General features: G+C 41.9%; 4 protein-coding genes across 5 annotated transcripts; 2 read left to right on the top strand and 2 right to left on the bottom strand.

The window, feature by feature from the left end:
• The first annotated feature begins 350 nt into the window (after nt 1-350).
• LOC6559782 lies at nt 351-2,072 on the top strand. The gene has a single exon (XM_001985764.1). It carries the CDS (start codon nt 351-353, stop codon nt 2,070-2,072), a length of 1,722 nt encoding a protein of 573 aa, XP_001985800.1.
• A 97-nt stretch (nt 2,073-2,169) lies between these two features.
• Nucleotides 2,170-4,595, bottom strand: LOC6559781 (larval serum protein 2). Its single transcript, XM_001985763.3, has one exon. It carries the CDS (start codon nt 4,471-4,473, stop codon nt 2,356-2,358), a length of 2,118 nt encoding a protein of 705 aa, XP_001985799.2. The 5' UTR covers nt 4,474-4,595; the 3' UTR covers nt 2,170-2,355.
• Nucleotides 4,596-5,607: 1,012 nt separating this feature from the next.
• On the bottom strand, nt 5,608-8,362 carry LOC6559915. The gene is made up of 2 exons (XM_001985762.3): nt 7,689-8,362; nt 5,608-7,295 (listed from the first exon to the last, which is right to left on the bottom strand). Exon 2 carries the CDS (start codon nt 7,282-7,284, stop codon nt 5,608-5,610), a length of 1,677 nt encoding a protein of 558 aa, XP_001985798.3. The 5' UTR covers nt 7,285-7,295; nt 7,689-8,362.
• A 972-nt stretch (nt 8,363-9,334) lies between these two features.
• LOC6559667 (mitochondrial proton/calcium exchanger protein) lies at nt 9,335-15,507 on the top strand. Of its 2 annotated transcripts, none has more exons than XM_032735577.1 (6): nt 9,335-9,490; nt 9,809-10,119; nt 11,607-12,862; nt 12,954-14,015; nt 14,076-14,363; nt 14,436-15,507. In XM_032735577.1, the coding sequence occupies exons 2-6, from the start codon at nt 10,044-10,046 to the stop codon at nt 14,820-14,822; spliced, it is 3,069 nt and encodes a 1,022-aa protein (XP_032591468.1). In that variant the 5' UTR covers nt 9,335-9,490; nt 9,809-10,043; the 3' UTR covers nt 14,823-15,507. The 2 variants fall into 2 exon arrangements, with proteins under 2 accessions (XP_032591468.1, XP_001985797.1); XM_001985761.2 differs by having other exon boundaries at nt 9,368-9,441.
• Nucleotides 15,508-15,618: the final 111 nt, after the last annotated feature.

Genomic DNA, 15,618 nt, shown 5'->3' with positions numbered 1-15,618 from the left:
AGATTAATTAACATTTCAATTATTTATTTTTCAATTTATAATTTATCAAGGAGATCTTAAATGATCTTATTGTATTTAGAGCATGACAAGAGTATCTTATTTTCGGCTTATCAAAAATTGTGACTTTGTCACGAGGAACCTTTATCCTTTTGTGTATCCAATAAGTTTTCGGCACACAATAAATATGTATGCACAGCTGCCTTTTTATATTAGCTGTCTAACATTACAATAAAATATATATAGATTGTGTTCCGGGCTTGAGGGCGTTCCAGCGTTTCTCGCAATGATTCAACAATTTGTTGCTATAAAAGTGCCCCAAAACCGCTATACTTGCCACAGTTTATTCGACAATGTGTTCGTTGTACATAATCATTTTACTTTTGTGCGCCTCCCATGCACGTGAATTCATCGAGGATGTTGTGCAGGAGTCGATGGCATCGTTAATCGTGATACGCTATGATTACTGCGAGGAGCTGTGGCTGGACAGGATACTTGCTGAGCCACCGTTGCCAGTGGTGCTGCAATCCTTGGACAGTGACACAACCACAAGCAAGAATTTTTCGCGTGTGCTGCAATTAGTCTGTCTGCCCAATGTTGGTTATCAGTTGAAGCTGACAACGTGGCTGGAAAATGTGCGTGGAGCAAACAGCATATTCTATATAATGGAAACTGTTTCTTCATTCGCCTCATCCAAAGAGTTGCTTCAGTTGCTCCTCAGACAATGCTATAAGTTGCGAATGCTGAGCGTGCTTGCATTAATTCCAGAGGATTCGGATCGCTACTACTATCGCTATCAACCCTATCCTCAGTTTGAGTTGGAGCAGCGCTCGCTCAACCAAAAACCCTTCTTTGTGGCGCACTTGAGGAATATGCAAGGCCAGCCGTTGATAGTGTTGCCACAACAGAAGCATCCGAGGCTCATTGTGTACAAGGACTGGCGCACGGGAGCATTGGTACTGAATGGTTCCGTGGGCAGATTTGTGCGCACTTTGGCTTGGAAGTTGAATGCTAGCATTGAGTTCCCCACACAAGTAAACTTTGATTTGCATTATACGGAGCTGGTGAAGCTGGTGGAACAGCATCATATTGATGTGCCCGCTGCTCTGACGCCGCTCACCAAGACCGCGCAGTTGCCCCACATTTGTTATCCCTTCGAATTGAGTCACATCTGCTTGATGATTCCCATAGCTCAACAGTTACCCATCAAGGATATCTATGTGATTATATGCAGTGCTCAGAATGTACTTATAGCACTGATTATTTTCTATAGTTTTGGGCTGCTGATGAGCACGCACAGCTATCTGGCTGGAGAGTCCATCAGCTGGGTGGATTTTGTGCTTAACGATGTGGCGCTGCGTGGACTGCTGGGCCAATCTTTTGGTCGCTCCTTGCACACGACTCTGTTTTTCAGCTGGATTTACGTGATGCTGGCCCACTTTGGTATGAATGTGAATTCGATTCATGGAGCTGCCCTGGGCACACTGTTGACCCATCTGCCAAAGCATTTTCAGCCACGCACCTTTGCCGATGTCCGACGACTCCAACTGCCTCTAGTCATGGATGAGGCGGATGGGTTACATGAAGTGAATTTGCACAAATTGACCTTTAATACGAGTGTCTTCAATAGCCAGAGGGACACGATGAACACGAGTAATGTCTATTTGGCCTCTCGGCTCAAATGGACGCTGTTGAGCGAACAGCAAAAGTATTTTCCACACGAAGTATTCTTGTACTCCAAGGATGCGTGCATTAGTCATCTCACCCATATGGTCTTTCAATTGCCCAAGAATACCTGGTTCCAGGAGCCGATTACTAACCTGATTATGGATGCACGTGATTTTGGTCTCTTTCAGTATTGGGTCGGAATGCATTTCTATGATATGGCCGCAGCGGGTTTGTTGTCCTTCAAAGATCCCATCGAGCGGGTGCCTCAACGTGTGAAGGGTGCTCTGCGTTTGGAGGATCTGCAGTGGATTTGGATTTTCATTGGAGCACTCTTGCTGCTCGCCACAAGTGTGTTCGCTCTGGAAATCCTGATCAAGCGATTGCAGCACTGGCTTCTGCCAGTTTAAATGAATTTCGAATGAAAATTGAGCTATGATTATTGGATATGGGTTTGGTTTTTGATTTTGAAATTTTATGTAGAATAAAAGATTGAAATGAATAATGTTTGTTGTAGCTTAGAATTCGTTTATTGTTAATTGATATCAAGTAAAGTTGAGAGCATTACATGTCGGTATTGAACACGATCTAAGGGGGTAATTGTCAGATCTAGCTATAGGGGGGAAGTGAAACAGAGAGTTCTAATTATGTGGTTTAGTGGTTGATTAGATCAGAGTCTGAGTTCGTTAGAGCTTAGGCCATATTTGTGTGCTCATCGCGATGGAAGATTTTGACGTCGAAGAACTTGAAGTTGTCCACGTCGAAATAGTAATCGCGCTTCACCGGACGATTGAAGGGGAAGCCGAATGGCAGAGCATCCACATAGCGAGAGCCATGTCCAATACCACAGCTGACAATGGGATCGTAGCCGGTGTACTGCTGTACGCTGGACTCATGGAACGGATAGACCATGTAGAAGAACTGGTACACCTGACCGCCCTTCTTGCCCTTGGGCAACATCATGCGATTGGGCACGCCGCAGTGCGCCTCCGACTGATCCAGCTTGAATTTGTAATCGCTGTTGGTGGCATCCATCAGCTTGTGGTACAGCTCGAAGTAGGTGGTGCGATCATTGACCCAGAAGCTGAAATCTCCGCTGGCACGCTTGATGTGATTGACGCCGGCAGCCAGCTGAACCTTGAAGTGCTCCAGCTCGAAGAAGTTCTGATAGTTATGCTCCAATGGGATCACATGTCCATACTCATCATACTTGGGACCAATGAACACCTTGACAACGGCACTCTGGGCCTTGTCCGAGTTGACATCCAGGGTGAACTCGAAGGGTTTGTGGTTGAGACGGTGTTGACGGGCCTTGATCACATAGCCGCTGCCATTGTAGTGGGAGTTACGTCCAAAGCTATAAAGGACATCACTGGGATGCTCGTAGGTGGGCTCCACATTCACAGCATTGCTGATATCGGCATCGAAGTACTCGAAATAGGTGGTGAGGCTCTCGGGCATGTGGACGTTATCGATCTTGACACCATCGAATCCATAGTCGACCTTGGTGTACTCGGGATAGGTGTCCATCATATTCCAGTACTGGGTAAGTATACGCTTGTAGACCTCAAAGAACATTGAATCACGCATCGAGGTATCGTAGTGCATGAAGGTGCCGGGATAGGTTTCATGGTACTTGCCAAACGGACGTCCCTCGTTCACAATGTAACGGTACCATTTGTCCAGACTGCCATAGAACTGGGTATCGATGCTATCAACATTGCCCTGGATCATGTTGCCCAGCTTATTGATGGCATCCAAATCGTGTTCGGTATTCTTGTGCACCCAGTCCATGATACGCTGCGTGTACGTCTCCACCATGTGCACGTACTCAACATTCTCAGCCGTGTAGAAGTTATAATCGTTGGGACGGCTCGGATAGGGTATGCCATTGTAGCCACGGAGACCGCTATAGAAGCCAGATTCGACGGGTTCGTACATGTTGAAGGTGGGCACCTCACCCATATCGTTGGAGAGACGTTCCATGTAGAAGCGAGCAAGGAGTTGCCAGTGGACATACAGATACATCTCACCGCGACGATCCTTGTTGAGCTTATGTTGCTCATCACCCTTTGTCCAGAACGGATAGTCTAGGTTGAAGTAGTAGTAGAAACTGTTCATGCCAATATCCTCCAGGAAATAGGACAATGCATGGTCGTAGTTCAGATCACCATAGTAATTTGTGTAGTTGGACTTCATCACCACATTGTAGACATTGTTCAATTGCTTGACATGATGGAATCCATGCATCTTATAGTGCTCAGCCATCTCCAGGGTCTGACCATCGAAGTAGCTCCACGGATGGATCTCATAGTGCGCCGGCATCACAATACCCTGCAGATCGGCACGATGCAGACAGGCAATGGTGAAGGCATAGACAAAGAGCTGGGTGTTCACATGCTCGCGGGCCCAGAAGACGGCATGCTGGAAGGTCTCCCAGTTCTTGGCATAGTAGAACAGCCTCACAAGTCCGTGGGCGTATTCCTCATGGCGATCATAGAACAGTGTCCACACCTGATCATTATGGAAGGGATGATGTTGCCACAGCTCAAAGAAGTCCTGGAATTTCTCCGGATGATCGTAATCGCCGACATGCTCCCACGGCTTGTATTCGTAGAAGCTTGCATCGTATTTGGTGACAAACACATCGTCCTGGTAGACATGCTGCAGCATTTCAAAGACAAACTTCTGCTTGACCAGGAAATCCTTGTCGGCCACCTTGAACTCAATGTGCTTGGCATGGCAAATGCCAATTGCCACCACTGCTACCGCCAGAACAACAACCGCCGTGATCGACTTCATCGTGATCATATAGCTATAACACTCGCTTCAACCTCCATTTATACGCAAACCGATCACACAGAGCTATCGGGCTATCAGGTATGGTTTAAAGTCGGCCATCGTGCGATCGTTGATATTGCCCTCACATTATCACAGATCCGTTCCACCTTAATGTACACTATTAATATATACATATACATATATAGTCACTTATCACCTATTGATAAGCACTGTGCACCTGTGTCACACAGATCAATTTAGGGGATTAGGAGGCTGGGCATTCAATATTTTCTATCAATGTAACAGATTCCATCATCGAGCTGATTACTTTGTTGACTTACACATTTGAAGAACAAACAAATCAAACTGAAAACAAAACCAAATCTACTTTATTTGAATATTTATTTAGTTTTTCAATAAACAAGTGAAAAAAACATATGTTTTAAATTTATTTGAAGAAATTAATACACTAATTTATTTATTTTTAATAAACAAGTGAACTAATATGTTTGACTATAGCTTTAAGCTACATTTATAATTGTGTCTCACTTTTTATTGCTTTAGTTGAAGAAATTCATCTTTAATTTATTAGTTTTCTTTTTTTGAATAACCAAATATGAATAACGTCAAACTTATTTTTGAAAATTAGCTTAAATTCTTCCAAGCAGATTTATTTTTAATTTGGCTGTAAAACAGCTAGATTTGGTGACATCATCGCCTAGAATTACCTGCTGATTGTGCATCATTTGGCACTGCACCTTGACTGCAGTCTTGGGAGCCGTTGTTTTGCTCGACATGAGCCTGAGGGTCGAGCAGCGGTCAATCCAAAATAAAACAAATGTAAATAAATAAATAAAAAATGATGATGCGCCCGAGCTTATCTAGCGATGTTGCTAGCCGCTTTCAATTAGTCTAAAAATATGCACAATAAATATGCACGTCCATAAATGCAGAACATAAATCATATCAAGCTAAATATAATTAAAAGGCAAAATAAATCAAAAATAATATAGATAATGCAAGAGCAGCGGATGCGATTCGAGGCGCCATGCATTAGTCGTAAAAAAGCCAAAAAACAATGTTTATGCGAGGGTGCCGAATTGTAATATTTATTTATTTTGATTTAATATGAGTAAAGCTTAAGTAAATCTAATTTTACAGTTTTCATAGCAGAGCATAAACCACAATTTCGATAACAAATACCAAGAGGCAAACTGCAATTGCGCAAAAATAGGCATAAACATAATATGAGCTGTACTTGCTTTGCAAAAGGGTATTGCAATAACTACCTTCATAGGGCAGTTCAGTAAATTGACGAATAGCAACCAGTTTATCGAAAACACGATATCTCCACAACTTATATAGTCCACTTGATTGGGTGTCCAAAATATAACGATTGAGTGGCAGCCGATAAATGGAGTTTCTGCTGAGTGGAATGGCGTAGGGCATCAGCGAAATGTATTCAAACTCCTGCGACAGGCGAAAGGATACTCGCGACTGCTTGGCGAACTTACGTTTGATTAGAGGCCAAAGGGTTTGGGTTACGGGATATGCATAGGATATATTTGGTAGACTACGCAAAGCTTGATATGTGGCGGAATCCACCAGCCGATGCACATCCCAATTTTTTTCCAGTGTTTCTTTGCCAAACGCGTCACTCATTGCATTTTTATCGATCTCAGTCAAAAGAATCTTCAAACCAGTTCGGCGCATATCCTCATAGGTGCGTACCAGTGGTTCTCTCAAAGGTTGCACCAGCAGCATCTGCAGCTGAGCTATATAAATATTGTAGGATAAGAAGCTGCAGATGAAGAGCAGAAAATATATCCACATTAGCCTTAAGCTTGGTGTTCGACGCAACACAAATGTCTGGCAGATCATGGCCCTCAAGACCGAATCGATGCAGATACCCAAGCACATCAGGCCGGGACTCAATCCCAACTCCAAACGTTGAGCATTGTATAGTAGTAAACCAAATAGGAGCATTGCAATCGAGACCAGAATAAAATGCATAGGATTTGCGGCATCTATCATGACCAGAGAGGTACTTACTTCCGGCTCTGTGGGTAACATCAATTGACACTTGGACATTTCCACTACATAACTGCTGGTGGGTGATGGAAACTCCGATATACTCATTGGTGCATTCACTTTGCCCATATTTATCAATCTTTTCATTTTCCATCCATTAAGTATCTCTCCATCCTTTAAATCTCCTTCCCACCAAACCGTAAAAGTTGCATTTAATCGTCTCACAAAGTTTCGCATGAATGGAAGTAAGTAACCAGCCAGTTGCCGAGTTCCGTTCGCATCCTTATAGATGATACTACGGGGCATTATATTATCCGATAAGGTGACAAATGGATGACCAGCCATATTCTTCAGCTGTGGCTCCAGAAACCGTTGCACTTCTGCAATCCTTCGCTCGATTCGCTTATATTGCGGAAATGCATGATAGCTATAGATATGCTCCTGACTCCAATTACCAATTGCCAGCACATTCAACATCGCCTTATTATAACAATCCGAAAATAAACCATCAATATCGATAGACTCATTTATCAAAAATAATGTTGGACTTTCTCGCATTCCGTCAAGATTTATATCGATCGCTCTTAGAACCGGATCTGATGGGTTGTACGGGCAAATAAGTACTAGAAAGTTAGTTTTGAAGTTGTTCTTAAGTCGAAAGAATTGATATCCATTTAATTTGATAATTGGAGTTGAATATGCGACACTTAGATCCATCCAGCACTCCTCAATTTCGTTGTTTAACAATAAGATAGACTCGAAAGAAAATTCCTCTTTTAGTTTGTTGAAAATTTCGCCAGGTAATTGCATTTGTGCGTGAACTAAGCAGAAAAAAATTATGAAATAAGATTTAGCTTTACGATACATTTTGATATCTATTTGAAAATTCAACTAACAGCACTTTGCAACTGACCAAAATGAGGACCAAATAGCCGCTTTTATTGAACTTCTGGGCAAATATTGCTTACACAAAAACGTTTAAGATTAATGATACTTTAATATCGATGCAATTAAACAATGAGCAAAAAACTGGGGAATTGTTACAAATGAAGTTTCTGTATGCATGTTGCTAAGGATTTTCAATTGTGTAACAAAAACATTCTGTAAATATCAATAGTTTTTCGTTATGACATCAAAATCATCATTATAATCATTACAATTTGTACTAAATGGTTTAAAGGGTAGTTCTTATAGTAATATTTGTTATGCCTTGCCTGTCAATATATCGCTCAGCCGTTTTACAGTTAATCAAAGTGCATATTCCCATCTAGCAGGCGTTTTACAGTTCAACAAAATACATATTCCCATCTAGTCAGCCTTGAAGCACAGCAAATTTTTGGGCTCCCAATGTGAGAAACATATGTAATTCACTAGTAATTCAGCTCTCGAGCAAGTAACATCAGGCTTTCTGTTCTTTATTATCCATAATCCAATATCGACTAACAAAATTTCTGTGTAAACAATTCAATAATCACAAACAATTCAATTCATACTTCCAACAAAACTTAGATTTAATATTAATTTTATTAAGTTGAGTAATAATCAAGTTAAGGCTTCCGATTCAAGTACACAGATCCAGCACAACCCACTGCGAAAAGTGTGTGTGTTTGTTTATGATTTAATCAAGATTCAATGGAATTCAAATAATACAAATATTTGTGTTTTGAAATCGTTTTTGTATGTTTGGTATTACCAATTTGCAGCAGTAATACTAGTGGTAGTTTTAGATAAGTAATTAACGTGTTTGTGTCATTAATTATCATCAATTGTTGCAGGTTCAGGCTAAAGACTGTTTCTGGATGTATGTGCGTACCTTCAGCAGCAGTGTGAGCCCGGCTATTTAAAAAGAAATTCAAATAATTTAATTGTATAAAAAAAAAATATATATATAAAATAAATAAATATAAAACAAATTGTAAAAGTCATAAATGAAATAAATACATACGAACCGGCGGCAGCAACAGGCGGAGCTATCCATCGCCGCCATCAAGGAAAAAATCGACAGGGACAACCGGAGTCAGGAACCAGGAAGTCGAAGCCCGGAGACCCTGAGACGCCTCGGATTATATCAACACACCTGTGAGTTTGTTCCCGCCTAACTGAGGCAGAGTGAGCCAAAGACAGCTGATCGGCCCTAACCAATGCAATAGTGATGCTCATTTGTCACTCAGTGATGCGTACTTTTGAAGCCAAATAAAAAAGGACAAGAAAAATCATAAATATATTGTAAGCTTTAAATTAAGTAGATAGATAAAATTGTTTTAATATATATAAGCGAATTTAGTGTTGGCCAACAAAATGTTTGGGATCACCATGTCACATGTATCTCATGAGTTTTAAATTAAATAGTCTGAAAAAAATGAACATGAGGTGGTAAATTAATGTGATTGGGTGAGATGAGGGCATATGAAACCAGCGAGAAAGGAATAATTGTGAAAGGGAATTTCTCCAGGAAATTTAGAATAGGAATCACTAGGAAGGGAGGGAGACGCAGGCTGTACAACATCCAACAGCCAACACAACAGCGAGCGGACTGGTTTGATGGAAATATTTGTTTTTTTTTTTATTTATAAAAGAATACAAATTTTTTGTTAACTTGCCGCCCAATATATCGCTGTCGGACTACCCCTGAGCCGACAGCTAGCCGGCTGAGCGATATATTGGTGCTTTCGACAGGCAAGGCATAACATATTTTAGATTTTCATTTACCATTTCAATAGAATTTGAAAATGTAGACCTCACCATTCAAATAGGTTGACGCTCGATAAATAACTTTGACCGATATATCGCATCTATTTAATTTGCACGACTGGCGTATTTTTACGCAATTGCCATGCGGTCACACTTATCCATTCACACACAGAGTAAAATAAAAAAGCGTGGAACTTGAGAACAGCCAAATCGTTTCCGAACTATATAAACATATTTATAAGAATTTGGGTGACGACATTGCAACAAAAAAAAAAGGCAAGCAGAGAAAAATAACAAATCAAAAAACGTGAATTTAACGTAAATGGTAAACTACGCACACAGCATGCTAAGCAAAGAGAGCAGGGTGTCGTCGCCAAAAAAGAGAACATCAAATTTGAAATTTGTTGCTGTAGTTGTGTAATATTTTGAAAAGTGCGAAATCAGCTAAACAACAACAAACAATGAAACATCGCCTGATATCTGTAATTTGTGTGTGTGTGTCTGACCGATACTGCGCTGCTCTATTTGTTAAGATCTGACAGCTAAACCGATTTGTTTAATTTGTTTATTTATTGCCATGCATATCTAATTTTTGGCATGAATACTCACACATCTTTTATTACTCTCTTCCAAATACTTCTAGGCGTTGAGTGAGAAAACCCAAACGAATTTCTCATGCGCAACAGAACAACAGAAACAGAGAAAAAACAAAAACAACAAACCCAAAGACATACATACAGAGTAGACAGTGATTTGGAAATTCAAAATTTTGTAATCAAACGAAAGCTTTGGAATTGGATTGGCAGCCGTATATCGTCGATAGCAAGCCCCTCGCTCAATAACAGCAAAATCAGCAAGAGCCGCTTTGAGCAAACAACATGAATTTACTGCTGCATCAGAAAGGATCAATGCAACTCAAATCGCATTACATCTTTCAGAATTTCTACAAGCGCAGTAAGTCTATTCCTCTCTCCCTCTCTCTCTCTCTCTCTCTCTCTCTCTCTCTGTCATTTTGTAAACACAAACTGAAGCCGAAAACTGGAGCGCAATATAAAAAACTTTCCATTGATTTTACCTCGTATTTTAGTGGCGTGTGCTTGTGTGTGTGGCTGCTTGCCTTGTGTGTATGTGTGTGCTTGCTGTGTGCGCGTGTCTTTTTTATCGCGCTTTTGTTTTGAATATGCGTCCACAGCTGATTTTGTGTTTCTTTCCACCTCGGCGTTCAGAATTTCCCTGTTGCGCTTATTTTGGTACTTTTTGCGCGTCGTAGAAAATTTCCCTGACTTCGTTTGGCAAGTGTAAATTTGATTAGCCTTCAGTTGCTGTTTATATTATGTATCAAATGAAATTTTCATAGTTATACCGGTTTTTTCTTTCGATTTGTTGTCGTTAACCGTAATTTGATTAAGAATTCTTTGTTTTTCTATCATATTTTTTACGATTGAATCAGCTTATCTTCTAGCTAAAAAAAATTAGATTGACCAATTATAAACATTTAAAACGTCTGAGTAACTCAAATGATAAGGCTTTGGTAAAAATTATACTTCGGTATATTTTGTCTGCAATAGAATCACGATTTTTTTTGGCGCTGTTTGCAAAACAAATTTGTATGACGAATTTGCTCACAGCTCAATTTAAACACACACAAACTAACTCAATGCTTATATGTGTGTATTTGTGTGAATAGCTAGAAAAAGGGACAAGTGCCAAGCGTACAGGTGCAAAGACAGACAAAATGACGCCAGCGATCAGAGCTGACGTAAAGAGTGAAACACAGAGAGAGTGAGAGAGAGACACCCTGTTGGCGTGTACAGTTAATGCACAGGGGTCACAGGCACCCACTCGATTCGGCCGAAGGTTAAATGCGTTTCACTTTCCCATTTTCAGCTGCGTTTTTCTTTTGCTCACTTTCCACTGTTCGTGATCTGTTCTCTTCTGTCTTGCCTTGAATTCATTTATTCGTTAAATTTGGATGTGTTCTGAACGCTTGCCAAATAAAAGGAAAACCCAAAAGCAAAACTAAAAGTGTATTAAGCACTTTCCCTGGGTCATCAAAAGTTGATTGCATTTTATTTATATTATTTGTATACTTTATATAAACATTGTTTTACATATGCTAGCAATCGCAACAGGTGTTAACTTTTTATACAATAGTTGTTTTACCTGAGAACTGAGACTGTCGGCTTATCATCATCAAGTGGAACAAACTTTTTTGTTGCTTATCACTTTTTGTGATTAAAAACATTTATTTGATTATTATTTTGTTTGTTGCTTGTACATTAAGCCGACAATTTGTAGATTGTGTAATGGTTTTTCTTTTGTTCTGGTTGTCTTTTGTCTTAATAAGTATACGAATATACATCATTCTGCCAAAAGTCTATATATATATATCTTAAATCATTTTCTTTATTTATATTAATGCGCTTCACTTTCCCTTTCAGATTTGAGAACGAGCAGTTATGCATCATACAAAGCAACGAGACAAGGACAGCAGAAGGCGGAAGCTTCAGCTCCTTCACAGTCATTGGACATGCGGCATAGGAGATTGTTCGGTGAACCCTCATTGATGATTAGCAGCGGCAGCAGTCCGCGTAATTATGTTTATTATCAATATCATTTTGCCGGCCATGGCTATCGACATATTCATGCGAGTCGCACGCTCTTTGAGTCCCCTTCGAAAATCGATGCGACCGTCAAGAAGCTAAAGAATCAGCAAAAGGAAAAGGTCGAGGAGATCATGAAGGAGGTGGCCAATGGCCAAGTCGCTGATAAAGTGAACAACACAGCGGCCTCAGTGAGCAGCGCCCATGTCGGCAAGGCGACCCTCGAAACAAGCGCAGGTTCAAGCGCAAAAGGCGAGGGAACTTCAACGGGTAGTGAATTAACGGAGACATCATCCAAAGCCTTGGTGAAGCCAAAGAAGCCACTGCAGCAACGCATTTGGGATGAGATCGTGCATTATTATCATGGCTTTCGCCTGCTCTTTATTGACACAGCGATTAGCTCAAAGCTCTTGTGGTCCGTCCTCAACGGAAAGACCCTGACGCGACGTGAGAATAAGCAACTGCAGAGGACGACATCGGATCTGTTCCGATTGATACCGTTCTCTGTGTTTATAATCGTTCCATTTATGGAGCTGCTGTTGCCGGTGTTTATTAAATTCTTTCCGGGCATGTTGCCGTCCACATTTCAAACGGCCAAGGATCGTCAGGAGCGCTTAAGGCAATCGCTGGCCGTGCGCCTCGAGGTTGCCAAATTTTTACAGAAGACCCTCGGACAAATGCCCGTTCAGCACGTGGAGCACTCCAGCGAGGAGGCCAAACAGTTTGAGGCATTCGTTCACAAAATTCGCGATCCCAACGAGACAGTGAGCAACGATGAGATCATCAAGTTTGCAAAGCGTTTCGACGATGAGATCACTCTCGATTCGCTCAGTCGCGAACAATTGGCGGCACTGTGTCGTGTCCTCGAGCTGAACACAATTGGCACCACAATGCTGCTGCGTTTCCAGCTGCGTCTCAAGCTGCGCTCCCTGGCCACCGATGATCGTGTCATCTCCCGCGAAGGCGTCGACTCCCTCGATCTCTTCGAGCTGCAGCAGGCGTGCAAGTCACGTGGCATGCGTGCCTATGGCCTAACAGCCGAGCGTCTACGCTTCCAGCTAAAAGAGTGGATCGACTTGTCGCTTAATGAACAGGTATATACAATCAACATAAATACGTTGATATGCATTATTTATATCTGATTTATTCCCTATAACTATTAATATTGCATCCAATCTTCTTTAGGTGCCGCCCACATTGCTGCTGCTATCGCGTGCGATGTTCATCTCGAATGACAGCATTACCACAGATAAGCTGAAGGAGACAATGCGCGTGCTGCCGGATGCGGTGGCTGCGCACACACGTCATGCGATTGGCGAGCGTGAGGGTAAGGTGGATAACAAGACGAAGATTGAGATCATCAAGGAGGAGGAGCGTAAGATTCGCGAGGAGCGCGAAGAGGAGCGCGAAGAGAAGATTGCCAGTCGGACGGTCAACAAGGAGGAGCTGGCAGCACCGTATGTCTTCATCGAGGAGGCTGCCAAGGTGCCGCATTTGATGGAGAAGGAGCTGGAGGTGAAGTCTGATGAGAAGACCATCTCACCGACGGATGTGCAGCTGCTTTCCGATGCTTTGAATACGCTCTCATCCGACAAACAGTTGGTTGTGGAGAAGGAGACGATTAAGGAGCTGAAGGAAGAGCTGCGCGACTACCAGGAGGATGTGGAGGAATTGCGCGAGGTGCGCCAAGTGGTTAAGGAGCCGGTGCGCGAGAGTCGAGCTGCCAAGCTTCTCTATAATCGTGTCAACAAAATGATCTCCCAATTGGATACCGTATTGGGCGATCTGGAGCAACGCCAGCAACAGATTAAGCAGGTGGATAGCACTGATGAAGTCGCAGACAGTGAAAACGTCAATCAAATGGTGCACATCGATGAACTGGTGGCCACCATCCGGCGCATGAGGGAGGCATCCGATGGAGAGCGTTTTAAGGTCGTCGAAGATTTGCTGGTCAAACTAGATGCCGACAAGGATGGCGCCGTTTCGGTAAATGAGATAACCAAGGTGGTGCAGAGCATCGACAGCACGGCCATTGATAAGAAACAGCTGGAGGAGTTCACCGAGCTGCTCACCAAGCAGGCGACGAAGAGTCGCCACGAGGAGCTTGTCCACATCGATGATCTCATGCTGAACATCAAGAAGCTGAAGGAGACTAGCGATGAGGCAAGGCTCAAGCACATCGAAAGTGTGCTGGACAAGTTTGATGCGGACAAGGATGGCGTCGTAACCGTTAACGAAATACGCAAGGTTTGTGTTCCTCATTTGTAACCATAACTGCAGAAAGCATAATGATTAAATAACTTACAGGTGCTGGAGTCCATTGGCCGGGATAACATCAAGCTGGGCGAGAAGGCGATTGAGGAGCTCATCACTCTGCTGGACAAGGAGCAGATTCTCGAGGCAGAGCAAAAGATTGAGAAAGCGATTGCGAAGAGCATGAAGGAGGCGGAAAAACTTAAAACGGACTTGGAGAAAACGGATAAGGATATGGCCAAGCTCGTTGATGGCATACACGATTCAGCGAAGGAGATAAGGGACATTGCCACCGATTTGGGCGCCTTGGATCGCGAGAGGGCCGCTCAGCAGAAGCTCGAAGTATGATTAATACACCATTTTAACAAAATCAAACTTTTGCTATAAATTATCTTTTGATTTTTACGTCAACAGGACGAGATGAAAGACAGTGCTAAATTGCTGAAGGACAATGCTAAGGAATTGCCCGATTTGTTGGCCAAAGGTCCGAAGGATAGCAAAAAGGGACCCGGATCGCCACCATCCTCGCCCGAAAATACTGATGGAGGTAGTAGCAGCAAAAGCAACACCAAGGGCAACACCAACAGCAACAGCAGTAGTGCCAGCGATGCGGACACCGATAAATCGACAAAGGCGGCGCTTCTCGAGGCAACCGAGCGTCACATCGAGAAGCTCCTGCCCCAAAACGACATCGGTCTGCCGCCAACGATACCCACACCATCAACAGCGGCCCAGCCGAAGGCAACTGCGGCGGCAAACGGGACGACCGGCGCATCCGCCGCCCCCAAGAAGCTCATCTGACCTGGCGAGCCGAAATGCAAAAGAGCGTTGACAAAGAAAAAACCAGAGAAAACACCTAGGACGAAATGAGCAAGCAGATGTTATAATTGCAATTAAATAGATAATTAATACCACAGACCTTTTAACTTGAATTTGCAATTCGATGATGTAGCAACTCTGTATTTGAATGCATCCTAGGCAGGTGGAGCTCCCTTACGCGAGGCTGTTTTAAGTATGTAAAGCAAAAAAAAAAAAAGAACGAAAAGAAACGGTGCACAAATCAAATACTATTTACTATTATACAAGAGAACAACAACCATCTGGGCTAATATCGTAACAACAAAAACTACCTTAATGAAATATTCAGTTTGTTTTCTACCGCCCTAGTTTTATCCGTATTTATATGTTTGAATGTATGTGCTGGTCAATCCAACTACTTGGCTCTACAATATGAGCGATTGTGATCATAAAGCGATATCTTAATTTACATTACATTTTTAATTATAATATCTAAACTATAACGATTTGAATTCAGTTGTAGTCTTTGCAGCAAAATCACAAAACGAAATTAAATGAAAATGCAAACAAAAAATCAACGTGATACTTTTTTAACAATAATAAAATTTATGCTAAACTGATTTAGATAACAATTTGTAAAAGTGTTTTCCAATAAGAAATAAAGTGGACAAGAAGCTAATATAAACCGAAAGTATTTTAATATTTATATGATTCTTGGATTGGCCACTGAAAATATTAACAAAACAATTTAATTTTTAGTCTGGTGTTTGTTATTTGTTACAGATTAGCCTGCAGATGT

The sequence above is a fragment of the Drosophila grimshawi genome, unplaced genomic scaffold (assembly GCF_018153295.1).
Source record: "Drosophila grimshawi isolate 15287-2541.00 unplaced genomic scaffold, ASM1815329v1 contig_1367, whole genome shotgun sequence".
In the NCBI taxonomy this organism is placed as follows: domain Eukaryota; kingdom Metazoa; phylum Arthropoda; class Insecta; order Diptera; family Drosophilidae; genus Drosophila; species Drosophila grimshawi.
This window is presented reverse-complemented; position numbering and strand designations above follow the sequence as displayed.